Source organism: Balaenoptera physalus, assembly GCF_965194825.1.
Source record: "Balaenoptera physalus genome assembly, chromosome: 1".
In the NCBI taxonomy this organism is placed as follows: domain Eukaryota; kingdom Metazoa; phylum Chordata; class Mammalia; order Artiodactyla; family Balaenopteridae; genus Balaenoptera; species Balaenoptera physalus.
The window spans coordinates 138,681,711-138,695,623 of NC_138882.1; the positions used below are offsets into that span (position 1 = coordinate 138,681,711).

At 35.1% G+C, this 13,913-nt stretch overlaps 1 protein-coding gene across 8 annotated transcripts in view; it reads left to right on the top strand.

Moving 5' to 3' along the window:
• Positions 1–13,913, top strand: part of DNAI4 (dynein axonemal intermediate chain 4) — a gene marked incomplete at its 5' end in the record, with an annotated part of 134,366 nt that overhangs the window by 119,822 nt on the left and 631 nt on the right. For 6 of the 8 annotated variants that reach the window (XM_082419260.1, XM_082419264.1, XM_082419263.1 and 3 more), the window contains one exon: positions 4,551–8,377. In XM_082419260.1, coding sequence (XP_082275386.1) covers positions 4,551–4,613 — 63 coding nt within the window. In that variant the 3' untranslated portion in view covers positions 4,614–8,377. The other 2 variants (XM_082419262.1, XM_082419261.1) reach the window with 2 other exon arrangements.

The following is a 13,913-nucleotide window of genomic DNA, read 5'->3' on the forward strand; positions in this document are numbered from 1 at the left end:
GAAGACTGTGAAAAGTAAACAAACTCCTAGAAGAAAATGTAGGATAAGATCTTAATGATTTAAGGTCAAGGATAGATTTTTTTTTAAATGACCACCCCAAATCCCCTAATTTTTTCAATTTTTTTCTTTTTCTTTATTTGTAAAATGGGTGTAATATTGGTACCAGAATCAAAGGTTGTTAGAAAGATTGAGTGAATATGTGCAAAGTAGTTAGAACTGTTACTGGCACATAGTAAGGTCTCAATAAATCTCAATTATTCTTTGTATGATTATTATGTCAAAATTAACATTTTCTGTTCAGGATTCCATATGCCAAGTTAAAAGAAACAGATTGGAAGAAGAAATTTCCAAGATATATAAAAGACCTTTAATGTCCAGCATGTATAAAGAACTCCTACAAAACAAGAACAACTCAATTTTTAAAATAGGCAACGTATAAAATATTAACTCAGAGTAGAGGAGACTAGATTATCAAATAAACTTGTGAAGCAACATTCATTCTCACTAATAATGAGGGAATGTGCAATTAAAATTATACAAGATACCAGTTCATATTGATCAGATTAACAAAAATTAAAATATTAGCCAATACCAAGTATTAGCAGAGTTGTAGGGAACTAGGAATTCTTATGCAAGGGTCATGGGAAAATGTCGAGATTCTCTTGCACATGTGTACCAGGAGACATGTATAAGGTAGCAATGTGAGTTTTTTTTAATGTTTCTTTTAGACATAGAGAAGATTACTCAGTCTAGGTTCATTTCAAACATTCACATTCAAATATGTTACAAAATTTTAAAAAAACTTTAGTTCACCTTAAGCTCTTACATTTAGATTATATATTTTATTATTCTAAGTCTAGGAAACTTTAATACCTACTTTTAAGTGAGTTTTTGTAACAATTAAATTTCTTTAAATTCTTTAAATTCCATTTATAGATTTAATATATTGGATTTTTAAGTACTTCAATCGTCTTAGGGCAAACAAATCTCAGATACTTAAGGAATTTTTATTAATTTAATCTATTTAAAATATTGAATATGCTGAATCTTAAATTTTCCTAAATGTTTCAATGCTCTTCACAAATTAATAATATTTAAATCTATGATTACAAGTCTAAATCTATTACCTAATCACACATTAAAATTAGAATCACAAATTTATTTGTTAGACAATCAAATATGACAAATTCTTTTATATGTAATGAATATTTAAAATTCCAAGTATGTACAAATTCCTTAGTACAAAAATATTAAAATTACCTGTTTGATTTACTACATTATTTCTATACACAACTTTTATTCTTCTCAGGCTAAAAATATGTTTTCCCAATAAAGAAACAAGTGAAACATTCCAAGTAGTTTTGGAGATTATTTTCTCAACTGGCTGAGATGCATATTGACGGTAGATGTTTAAGGACATTTTCCAGACTACCTTGGCTGCCAGGCTGAGCCCTGTTTTACAGTTGATTTGTCAATGCCCTCCATATAGAATAGTCTCAAAGCCCGTGTCTCCTCAAGTCTAGTTATATATTACCAGCATATTCCATCTTCTCATGGAAGTCTGCAACCCTGAATGTGTTGCTGCATTACTTGATTCATTTCAGTTCATTTATTGACTGTGTCATTAATTCTAAATTACTACAGTTTTCCTATCTGGTAGGACTATAATTGTTCTAGATGTTTAAATGACATCTGTTTGGATTCTGTATATCGCCCAGGGCTTTGTTTAATTTGTTGGTAGTGGTCTGAAAGACATGCAAATGAGAAAAGAATGTTCATAACAGCCTTGTTTCTACATTGATAAATTGGAAACAATCTAAATGATCATCAGTGGGAGATTGGATAAATAAAATATGGCATAATTACATGAGTGATTACAATACAGAAGTTTAAATGATATATATTTCAGTGTGTCAATATGACAAATTTTGAATAAACCTTAAAAAACACAGTGTTGAGTGACAAAAGCAAATTGCAGGAAGGTAAATACAATATGTTATGATTTATGTAATATTATTTAAACACAAAAATCAAAATTATGTCCTTTTACTGGTTATATTTATAGTTAGTAAAAGAAAAGAATATAGACTGGAATGTGAAAGAAGAATGTTTCATTTTTGTTTTGATTTGAATCAGTTAGAGACATCTTTTGTTTTGAGCAGTATGCTCTGTAAGCAGAAGGCTAAGCTCAGAGAGCCTGAATGTTTTCGACAAACGTGTGTGTGTGTGTGTGTGTGTGTGTGTTAATGATTTCAGTGCTGCTGAGCAAAATTTTCTTTTAACAAATATATTCCATACATTAGTAAATAAATACAATTTCCTAATAAAAATAAGTTTTTCATTCTTTTTGGCCATTATATTTTAAAGGTTCAGGGTTATATTTCTGAGAGATTAAGCAAAAAATTATTAATCAGGTTTTTAACCACAAGCTTAACTGATACGCTTCCTCCTTAGCTTTTCAGAGAAGAATTGTGATCATAGAAGTAATTTAAAGTCTCAAAATAATTAATGTCAAACCATTATTTCCCATCAAGATGTCTTGCCAAGTAACATTATGACCTACAATTTCTTCATTAATTTTAACCAAGAGTTAATCAAAATTTTGGAAGTCATATGATTTCACTATATAGGAAAGATGTACATCAAATTTATGATAAAGGCTGCCTCTGGGAAGTGAAGGATGAGGGAAGAATAGGATTGGGGAAGGGTACAAAGAGAATTTCATCAGTAAAGTTTTATTTCTTTTATTAGAAAATATTCAAGGCAAAGATGATGTTTGTTGATTTGGGGTAAATATGTGTTTCACAAAGGCAGAGTACCAGACAGCCCATGCATAAAGTGTACCGGCGCAGGGTTCACTGAGGAAAACCCATGGAGAAGGGATCAATAGCAATTTTAGGACCACAACACCCACTCATATTCTCATTGCCCATCACTTTCTGTGGCCTTGCACAGCAGGAGAAGGACTTTGATCCTTGGGCTGTGGAGGAGGTTTTAAGTGACATAATTTCTGAAACTCTGGACCCTCCCAATGTGATCAAGGGTCAGAGTATTATTGTGATAGGACATGGCAGAACATTGGCTCTAGCCCTATCCTACTGACTCAGGGCTCATGGTTAGGGGTAACATCAGTCTGATGCCTGACATGAACAGGTGGTTGGGGTCCAAGCCTTGCAGTTATAACTTTGTGATGTAGCTAGCTGTTGACAGGATTTACCACCACATTAGCATTTATTGTTTGTTGAAGCACCAACTCCTCTCCTGGTGTGATGGGGTTTGGTTGATGGGGGCCTAAGTCTTGCATCGAACAGAATTATGGCTTAAGCACTTGGCAGAAGCTAATTTCAGTGGCACAAACTAACTCCTTTTCTGGAGGCAGCCTGTAGGGAATCACTCCTAAATACTGTATCTACTCTTATGTTTCAGTATACAAATGTTTGCCATCTTTTCCTCTGTACTTTTGAGTGTACATTTTTTCCCAAATTAAAGGGAAAACAAAAAGATAAGTGAAATCATCAAAAATATAAACACACGCGTGTGTGTGTGTGTGTGTGTATACACATTAATGTTGAGAGACACTGAAGACAGAAAGAATAGACCATTCATTCAATAAATATTTACTGAGTATGCACTATATGACAGGGTCTGTTTTAGGCACTAAGAATACAACTGTGAACAAACTACAGTAATGATCTACTACATTTGCCCAAGTGAGAGACTGAGCTAGATTTAGGTAGGTTTGAGAAGCATCTTAGCAACTGATTTGATGTGTCAGAGCTTAAAGGATGGGGAAGTACCAAAGAGTATAGTGTAGGTTAAAAGACAGGAACTGACTTATGTATTATCTAAGGTGTTTATAACTCTTTAGAGTTTATAAAACACTTTCACCTACATTAGCTCATTCACCTCTTACAACAGTTTTTGGAAGTGGATGTTAGTATTTTCATTATGCATTCAAAGAAACTAAGATTCCCAGATATCAGTGATTTCCTCAAGATCACCTATATGTGATAGAGAAAACTCTAGTCTTCTGCTTCCATTTCCCATCTTTTCACTATGTCTTTCTTGAAAACTCACCTCCCATCTTTGGTTTCATTTACGCTTTTACTACAAAGATCATTATTATTAAATGAAATACAAAATCCACATAGAAATTCAGACATTTTACTCTCTCTAAATCAAACACTACAGATCAACAAAGAGCTTAAGGTAGCATCAAGACTAAAAGTTATTTTACAGATGAGAAAACTGAGATTTAAGCATTAAAGCTAAACAGGAGCTGCCAAAATTGTCCCTTTACTGAATCCTTATAAAATTGTTTATCACACTTCACTAAGAGAATCTCTCATAGGAAAGAGCAGGTTCATACTAGGAAGTACATGTTATTATTTAAACTTACCTTGGTTTGTTTCCTTTTACAATCTTATTAGATGCCCTTTATATGTGTATCATTAGCTTATAAATTTTAAATGGCATTTTAAAGGCTACTTTACCTCTTAATTTGTGTTTTATTGCATTGTAATTGTGTGACTTTTTTTTTTTCTTTCCAGGGAGATATAATAGATACTTTGCTTGGACCCAAGTCAAATCAAAGCATAATTCATCATCAGTAGTATCTTTTTTGTTGTTGTTTAAAGGAACAGTGTTTAATATCCAATAGTCTGGTTTGTATGCAGTAAGCTGGGATTTTGATTATAGAACACAATATTTGATGTATAACTTCCATCTAAATTTAATATAAACTTAATGAACTTTTACTTCAGAGAAATGTGTAAGTTTGTGATTTAAGCTAATTGTAAGAGTTTTACTGGGTTTTTCTTAATTTTTTGAAATTTATTTCTATTCTTTTTCTTAGTCATAATCCAAGTACATATATGTACATATAAAATATCCAAGTAAGTTAGAAATTGTTATTCCTTTAGAAGCAAAGCTTGGAAAGTATTAGAATTATTTAAACCAGAATCTTTATTAAGACAAAGTTCCATACACTTTGAAATCTTCTGCTTTCTGAGCTGTGTTTTCCAGGGTTTATGAATTTTCCCAGTGTTAGTATTGTGAGACTACTGGATTTTCGTACCCAATTTTAAATAAGAATTTTATACTCTTAGATCTGAGAGCTGAAACTATAGAACATTGTTAGACTATTTGACAAACAAAAGACATGACAATAAATGTCAGAATTGCATTGTTTGGCCAGCAGGCATCATACACTCAATTCAGAGAGAATTAGTCTGGGACACATCGGGGCATCCTCCTCTGCATCCTTCAGAATCTGCTCTGGGTTTTAAGCCCAGACTTAAGTGGGCCCAGAGATAAAATAGAAGTCCCTGATCTGTAGTTTGCATCAGGATGTTATTTTGTGAAGGGTTCTAGAGCAAGCTTGTGGAAATTGGAGGAGTGGGAGGCAGCAACTCCTCCAAATATAGATCGCTAACTGTCTGTTCCATGCTGTTTGTCTTAAAAAGTCTTGGAGTTTGTTAACTGAGACCATAGGACAGTATAGCCTGTTCTATAAAGCATTCTAAGTAGAGAGGAGAGGATAAGGCACTTGAAACTCACTAAACTGTTTGAAAAATAATATTAAAAATGAGAATGGAATCAGAGCAGCAGTGGGAGTTATCAATCTCCATTTCTTTGGAGCCATCCTTTAAACAAAAGCAAGGCAATTTTTAGGTGGACTGAAAGCTAAGGTCAGGTTATAAGGATTATAAATTTTCTGCTGGTGTAAGTCATTAACTCTTTGTCTTTTAAAAAGATTTGGACTTTCCATAATACTTTGTATAACAAAATAAAACTTAATTTAATTGAAAAAAATGTGTCTCTTTGTATTATATATTTTTGATGTTAAAAAATTTTCACATGTTCTATTCTCATTGCTCATCAGGCCTAAATGAAAAATAAAACTATTTTATTCTTCTTGGATCCTGGGCAACTGATCCTGAACTGAACCTATTCCATTGTATGGAATCCTACGATATATAGCCTTTTCAGATTGGCTTCTTTCATTTAGTAATATGAATTTAAGGTTCTTCCATGTCTGCTAATGGCTTTATAGCTCATTCCTTTTTAGTGCTGAATAATATTCCATTGTCTGGATGTACCACAGTTTGTCATTCACCTACTGAAGGACATTTCGGTTGAGTCCAAATTTTGGCACTTATGAATAAAGTTGCTATAAGCATCTTTGTACAGGTTTTTATGTGGAATAAGTTTTCAACTCCTTTGAGAAAATACCAAGGAGTGAAATTGCTGGATCGTATGGTAAGAGTATGTTTAGTTTTGTAAAAAAACAAAACAAAACCCTGAGCCATCTTCCAAAGTGGCTATACAATTTTTCATTCCCACCAGCAACGTATGAGCATTCCTGTTGCTCTACATCCTCGCCAGCTTTGGTATTATCAGTGTTCCAGATTTCAGCCATTCTAATAGGTGTGTAGTGGTACCTCATTATTGTTTTAATTTTCATTTCCTGATAACATATAGAGTTTACCATAAAATGTTAAGAATTGAATGAGAATTCTGCTCAGTTGTTAACCATCTCGTTTTATCTTTAAACACGCACACTCACACACACAAAATACCAATGGGCTGGTTAAGGGCCTAAGGAGGGAGTGGGGACTGGGCTAACTTTAGGCTCCTATTTTGTGTTAGGTATTCATTTTTGCATTTGGTCATTCTCTGCCAGGCATCTCTCATAGAGAAGTTAAACTGTTGTCTGAGAGTAACTTGTTAGCTGCTCTTCCAACTTCTGTAGGGAAGGAAGATTGTATTCTCTAGTATATAGTTGTACATCATATTTAGTGTGTTCATTTAGTTCACCTCTGTGTAGTTACATACAATAATAAATGAGAAGTAGAACATTTAGTATTTGCTGCTTTGTCTCAATAGGAGTCTCTCTAAAAATGTTGAATTGTACTGTGAATAACTGTTATCAACATGCTAGTAACAGTGTACCTGTTAAAGTTCTTTGCAGTTTGCAAAACATCTTCAAGTCTACTGTCGCATTATACCCTTACATTGATCCTATGAGACAGTTAGGGCAAGCAGTTGTATTATTATCATAATCTCTATTTTCCAGATGATATAATTAAGGCTTAAAGAGGTGATATATTTTGCCAAAGACCACAGAGCTGGTAACTGGTCGGACTTGAACTCAAACGCAAGGCTTTGAACAGTTCTTATACATTATCCACTATTGTGTTGTCAATGGTTCATGCCTATATAGTTTGCTGAGGTCTCATACACCAAAACATAAGAGTACATATTCTTCTCTAATGAAGGTTTTACCCCTAAATAATAATGCTCGTAACTTAGTTTTTCTCAGCGTTTTTCCCCTGCTATTAGACATTGCCATATGGACCCCTTCTGCTGGGAGTACTCTCCTCCTCTCTCCACACTCCCCTTCAGTGTGTTAGCTCTTCACTCACCCTTCAGCTCTCAGTTCATATCTCATCTTCTCAAAAGAGCCCCTTCTGAGCTCCCTCCTACAGGACCTCACCAAGCCAGGCTAAATTTTCTCCAAGCATCTTGAACATGAAGGGAAATGTGAAGTTTCTGCAGGGCTGGAGAGGAAGGGGAAATGAAGGAAAGAGAGAGGCCTGTGGATCCACAGAGCAGAGGGGACCCATGTCCTACTTCTGAAAAACATTGTTCAGGAAGTAGTAAGACCTAGGAGGGACCATAGTCAACCTCAAAAAACCATTCTCCATGGAATGAGTGATGTGCAAAGAAGCACTGGAACTGAAAAAGCCAGGCATCTGAGGATGATTAATGATCCAGCAAGAAGCAGCGCTTTGGTGATAGAAGGGCCTTGGCACAGAGTAAGATACTAGAATTGTATCCTGGGAAATGGAAGAAAACCAACTCTGAGAGATAAGGACATTAACTTTTTGTGTGTGTGGTTTGTTTCTGCCAGCTGACTGGAATGAAGACTTGGAGTTAGAAATTGAATTATAGAAAATCTATTTCTTGGATACCTAAGTTTCTGAGTTGACATTCATACCTGCTGTGCTAAATATTTCTGTGGTCATTTGCGTAGTGTCTGCCTCCAGCCCTAGACTGTAAGCTCCTTGAGGGCAGGGACTCTGTGTTTTGCTCACTACTGTGTGTTCAACACCTAGAACAGCACCTCCACAGAGTAGTTATGACCACAAATATTTGTTGAGTAAATGAATTAGCAAATTAATGTAAGTAATGTTGGCTCCATGCTTGTCCCATATTGTAACATGATCTAATATTTTACATATGATTTCCTCAACATCCTAACAAGATGTCTTAACATCACAGAGGGTAAAAACATTTTAATGGTGGAAAACATATAAAGCATAAAATGAGCCTTGAAAAGTTGCGAAACACAGGTCATAGCTCTTTTTTGTTCTACAACAGGATAAAATCCATTTTCCCCTTCAAGACAAAAGCTAAGAACAAATCTATGATCACTTTCTTTAGGTGAGTATTACTGCTGCTTTGTGAGATTGTATTCTCACTGACAATTTGGGGCACCATTTTCCTCCAGCGTAAAGCACTTAGCAAGATGCCTGGTATGAAGTAGTTGCTCAAAAATAGCAGTTCTCATTTTGATTATCCCAGACCACAGCCCCACTTCTTGATCTGAGAACCTCTTTGCCCTTAGCAGCTGGCTGTGTCCTTGCCAAGGCCCTACTCCTCCTTCAGGAGATACAGACTGTGCTTATGACCTCATTTGTTCCTTTATACAACATCTGGGCTTCGTGTCTTGTTTGTTAAGACCTTCAGAACCATAGAACACTTACTAGGCTATTAGCCTTCATTTGCTTAGGTTGGCATACCTAGTTGGTGATAAAACTAAAAGGCTAACAGTTTACATGAAACTAATTCCTGGGTTAAATAGAAAGCAGAACATGCCCATTAAGTTGAAACACCTAAAAACATGGTTATGAATCTTATAAAATGAGCACTGCTTTTTTTTAAAACTGATGAAACATTTATGTAGTATCCAGAACAACTCATAAAAAATGTACTCTCACCGTGTCTGTGTTTTCTTTGAATAAGCCAGCTTTTAAAAGATATGATGCCATTATACCAAGAAGAACAAAGGATCCCAGGACACTTTAGGGATCTTACATCACAACTCACTGATAATAGTTTTAGTGAATTTTCTAAATTACACATAGTTTGATTATTTATTGTTTTAACAATTTCTAAAAGCCCCAAATAACAACAAACACATAAAAGAAAATAGCTTCTCTGTCCATACAAAATGAAACTTTAAATATTACTGTTTATGAGATTGTTAATAAAAACATTTTCAGCTGCTCATTTAATTCTTAATGATAGGGCATTTAAAAAATCACTAAAATGAATGGTAAGAAAATTTTATCCATAAAATTATGCAAGATTATCTAGATAAATGGTATTTCAATATTGGTTCTACAGATAATTGTAGAGTAGAAATTAACTGGTTTTAAAGAGGGGAGGAAAAGGAGCTTTAGGTGAAGAAAACAGTATGTGCAAAGGCCTAGAGAGAGAGAGAGAGAGAGAACATGAAATTTTCAAAAAAACTCTGAGGTGTTTGGTATAGGTGGACCATTTAAAGTTTGAGGGTATCTAAGACCTTTACAAATAGAGGCCAGATCATGAAAGGTCTTACAGGCCACGTTAAGGGAATTTTGCTTTTTCTTGAGGAAAATAGGAAACAATTGAAGAGTCTTCAAAGTGGGTAATAATCACATGTTTTAGAAAGATCATTCTGGCAGCAGTGTGGAGAATGGATTGATGAAAGATATAGGGCCAAGTGAGAGGCCACTGCAGTAATCTAAATGAAAGTTGTGGTCATGGCAGAGGTGATAGAGAGCAGTGGGTAGAACACAGGGAAATTTATCAATAGAAGGTAGAACTGATGAGCCTTGGTGATTTAATGGATGTGTGTGTACAGGAGGATTCAGTCAGTGAAGAGTGAGGGAGCATGAGGAGTTGTGAATGACCCACAAGAATAGCTGAGTGAATGGTGGTGCCATCGATGAAAACACCCTCTAGAAGCAGTTAGTATGAGTATTAGCCAAGGATGAGCAGTACTAACTCTGTTAAAAAAATAATAAAAATAAATTAGTGTTTGCTAATGAATTTATACAGCGATCTCATAATCATCATTACCATAAAATAGCTATATGTGGTATGCTTTATAATTTATCAGTGCTATAATTAACATTACTTCATTTGATCCTGTGATATTTTTCCATTTTACAAATTTGAAAATCTAATACAGATTAAATTACTTTCTCAAGCTCTCTTAGCTAGAAACTAGAGTGGCAATACTAAAACTCTAACATTCTAACACCAAGATCACTATGGCACAGTGGAATATTTGGTAGAATTATTATGATTACCGTCAATGATCAATCTATTAAAAATTCCCTTTGTGCTAGAGACTTTTGATCAGCACTCTTTCATAATTTAATCTTGAAAACCACCCTAATAAAGTCAGTATTATCATTTTTTTGTAGTCAGTATTATCTACATTTTACAAATGAAGAAACTGAGATTCAGAGACATTAAGTATTTCCTAAGTTCACATAGATGTTAAATGGCAGAACTGAGATAGGATTTCCCTAATCTGATGCTGCAAACGGTACTTATAACTCATGCCAGTCTGCCCCCAACACCATCTATTAGGCATTCCTGTGGCTGTAGTTCCTTGATAAGCAGTATATAGGTGAAAGATTTACTGAATCCATTGTCTAGTTGTTAATCTGGAATTTTGGTTTGTGTTAATTGTGGACTTTCATATAATCAATAATATTGAGCATGTAGTAATTAACACCAATTGCTAAGGTCAAATAATTCATCTTACTTTGCTTTGGATCATATAAACAGTCTCTACATCTGTAAAGTGTAAATAACTTTATACTAGTCAGAATAAGTCATGATGTTGCTACAACCAATAATTGCCAAATCTCAGTGGCTTTAAATGATAAGGATTTATTTCTCATTCATATTACATGTTCATTACAGATTAGCAGGTGGTACTGCTCCATGTTGTTCTGACTCAGAGATCAGATTCCATTGTCAGGAATGTCGTTGGTCACCAAGGCAGGAGAGAGGTAGAACTGCGGAATCATGCACCGATCCTTGAATGCCAGGTAGAGGTGACATATGTCACTTCCACTCACATTTTATTTGCTAAAATATGTCTCTTGGCCACAAACAACTTTAAAGATCAGAGGAATATAATCCTACCATTTGCTTGGAACTAGAAATATATATACTCTAGGTAATTCATAATGATTGCAGATATTAATTTCATGGTGAAAGGTTTTCTAGGGCTAAATAAGTTTGGGAAACATTGAATTTAAACAAAGTTAAAGAAGTTTCCTAACTATAAGTCTTCTCTGAGCCCTGACTATATTAGTATGCATTATTAATCTCCAAGGAAGGGACTATTACTATGGGATCCTTTTTTTTTTTTTCCAGAGATCATCTGCCAAGACTCATGTCCTGAAGACAACACTTTAAGAAACAGTACTCTAAGATTCTGTCATTTTAGAACTTATTTCTAAAGAGGAAATAAGTGGAAAGAGGAAAGGAAAGAAGAAGGAAAGGAAAGAATAAAAGAAGGAAAGAAAAAGACTAGAGCAGTGCAAATTTATGGATAGTTTTGAGATTGAAGTTATGCATAAAAGACATTCATAGTAGTGAGTAGCGACCCAAAATTACATTTTCTAATCTATTGCATGTGACATTGTTAATTTATTGAGTATATAATAAGCATCATATATTGTGTTTTACTTGTGTTAACTCATTCCATCTTCATGACAACATAAAATGCAGATTATTGTCTCCTCACAGAGGAGGAAACTAAACCTCAGAGAAGATATCCAGGTAGTAACCTGAGTTACAGACTAAATGAGGAGGAAAAGTTGCGTTAACCTCCGAACATAAAGGATTAGGGCTCCAGTTAGAGGTATAAGCAACAAACTGTTGTTGGTCAAGAGATAGAAAGATTAATTTCCATTTTGGTTATCCTTTCTGGTTGGACCTTGAAGTGTGTGGAAAGAGTGATATTTGGGCACCTGAGTGGAGAGCCTTAAATGCCAGCCTGTTTGGATTTTATTCTCCAGGTAATGCCGAGCCACTGAAAGTTTCTGAGGGGGGAGTAACAGAATTAGCCAATTATAGCAAGACTTAGAATTTCAAATTCAAAGGAGTTTTTTTCTTTCTTTCTTTCTTTTTTTTAAGGAGTTCTCAAGTAATTCAATCCAACTCTCTCAATTCACAAATGGGGAAAACAAAGCCCCTAAATTTGAGGCTCTGCAGCTGGGACTTTCATTATTGGCAATGGCTTTTTCATCTGGACAACTGACATGGGTGATTAGCTTGCCTCCATTTGGTCACAGTCTGAGCTCAGATCTTGCTCAGATCTCTCACTTGCGTCCCAAATTAACAAAAGTCCTGATGAGGCCTAAGAGCTGGCTGAAGAAGGGACTATTTTGAGCCTTGGGAGATCAAGTAAGGATGATGGCAGAGTTCAGAGATAACAGAGTGTATCTAACATCTAGGGTAGGGTCATTCCTTGGCTGAATACTTCTCTCTTGGGTTTTGCAGAAGCCTAACCTAGCCCATAGCCGCTGATGACAGCTTTACTGCGGTGCTATGTTAAAGCTGGCATTATCAAGGTGGGCAATATAAGTCTCCAAAGAAGGGAAGAAGTTGGGAATAAATGGCTGAATAATTGCTGATGTTGTGAGTGTGTTAGACTTGGTCATGCAGATGTCCCTCTGGAGTTGATAAATGACACAGATTCACCTGCAGTTTTGACCCATCACAAGATAAGGTAGCTCTGTCTGATGTCAAAAACCATTCCTGCGCCTTTGGTGTCTTTCTTAACAAATGGGCGCCCTACCTCCCAGCTGTGCAAGGCAGAAACCTAAATACCACTTTTGGCTGCTCTCTCCCTTGCCCCTGATGCCCAGTCAGTACCAAGCCCTTCTATTTTTTGAATACCCATTTGTCCCATCCTCTCTACCATGACCTTAGTTTAGGCCACCATCATATCTCATCTAAATTATTGCAAAAGCCTTTCTCTGTTTTCCCTGCCTCAAATCTTGTACCCCTTAATCCGTTATCTGCAGCCAGAGAGATAAAGAAAGCATCAGTTCTTTGAAATAATATGTCTATTTTTCAGAGTCAGAGATGTGTCCAATGACAGCATAGATTATTTTTTTCTGTTTTCTAGCTTTCCTACAGAAGAACGGTGATGTCACAAATATTAAGGGTGAAATGATCTTGATCCACAGGCTCAAGTGATTTTTTTCAACCAAACATCACAAAGATTCAACAAAATCAACTAAAAAATTATTTGTCCAATTTGCTAAAAAGCGACACAAGAATTCTTTAAGATCTCAAACTCTAGAATTTTCAGTTTCGGTAAAAGCTTTGCAAGAGCTTGTGCTTTCAGAGGGTTTACTGTAAGAGAAATTTCATTATTTAGCTATTTGAGATTATGAGTTCAGTTTTCTATTATAAAAACGTGTGTTGATAAAGGCATACCTAAGTCATAGTGTGAAGGATAACAAGGAAGATTCTAGTCAGAGAAATTCTCCCGAATTCTAAAGGAAAGTTATCTTTCTACTTTGTCCGGATGGTAAGGGAAGAAGGCAATCAATAATTATTGACTGTTTATTTTGCCAAGCAAGATGCACATTATCTCATTAACTCTAGGAAGTAGTTACTATCAGCACAATTTTACAGTGAAAGATGCTTGGGAATGTTAAATATCTTGTTAAAGATTCTAGAGCTGATAAGTGGGAAACCAGGATTCAAGCCCAAAACATGAGAACCTGCATTCTTTTTTTTTAAATTTAATTTTATTTATTTATTTTTTATACCGCAGGTTCTTATTAGTTACCTATTTTATGGATATAGGTGTATATATGTCA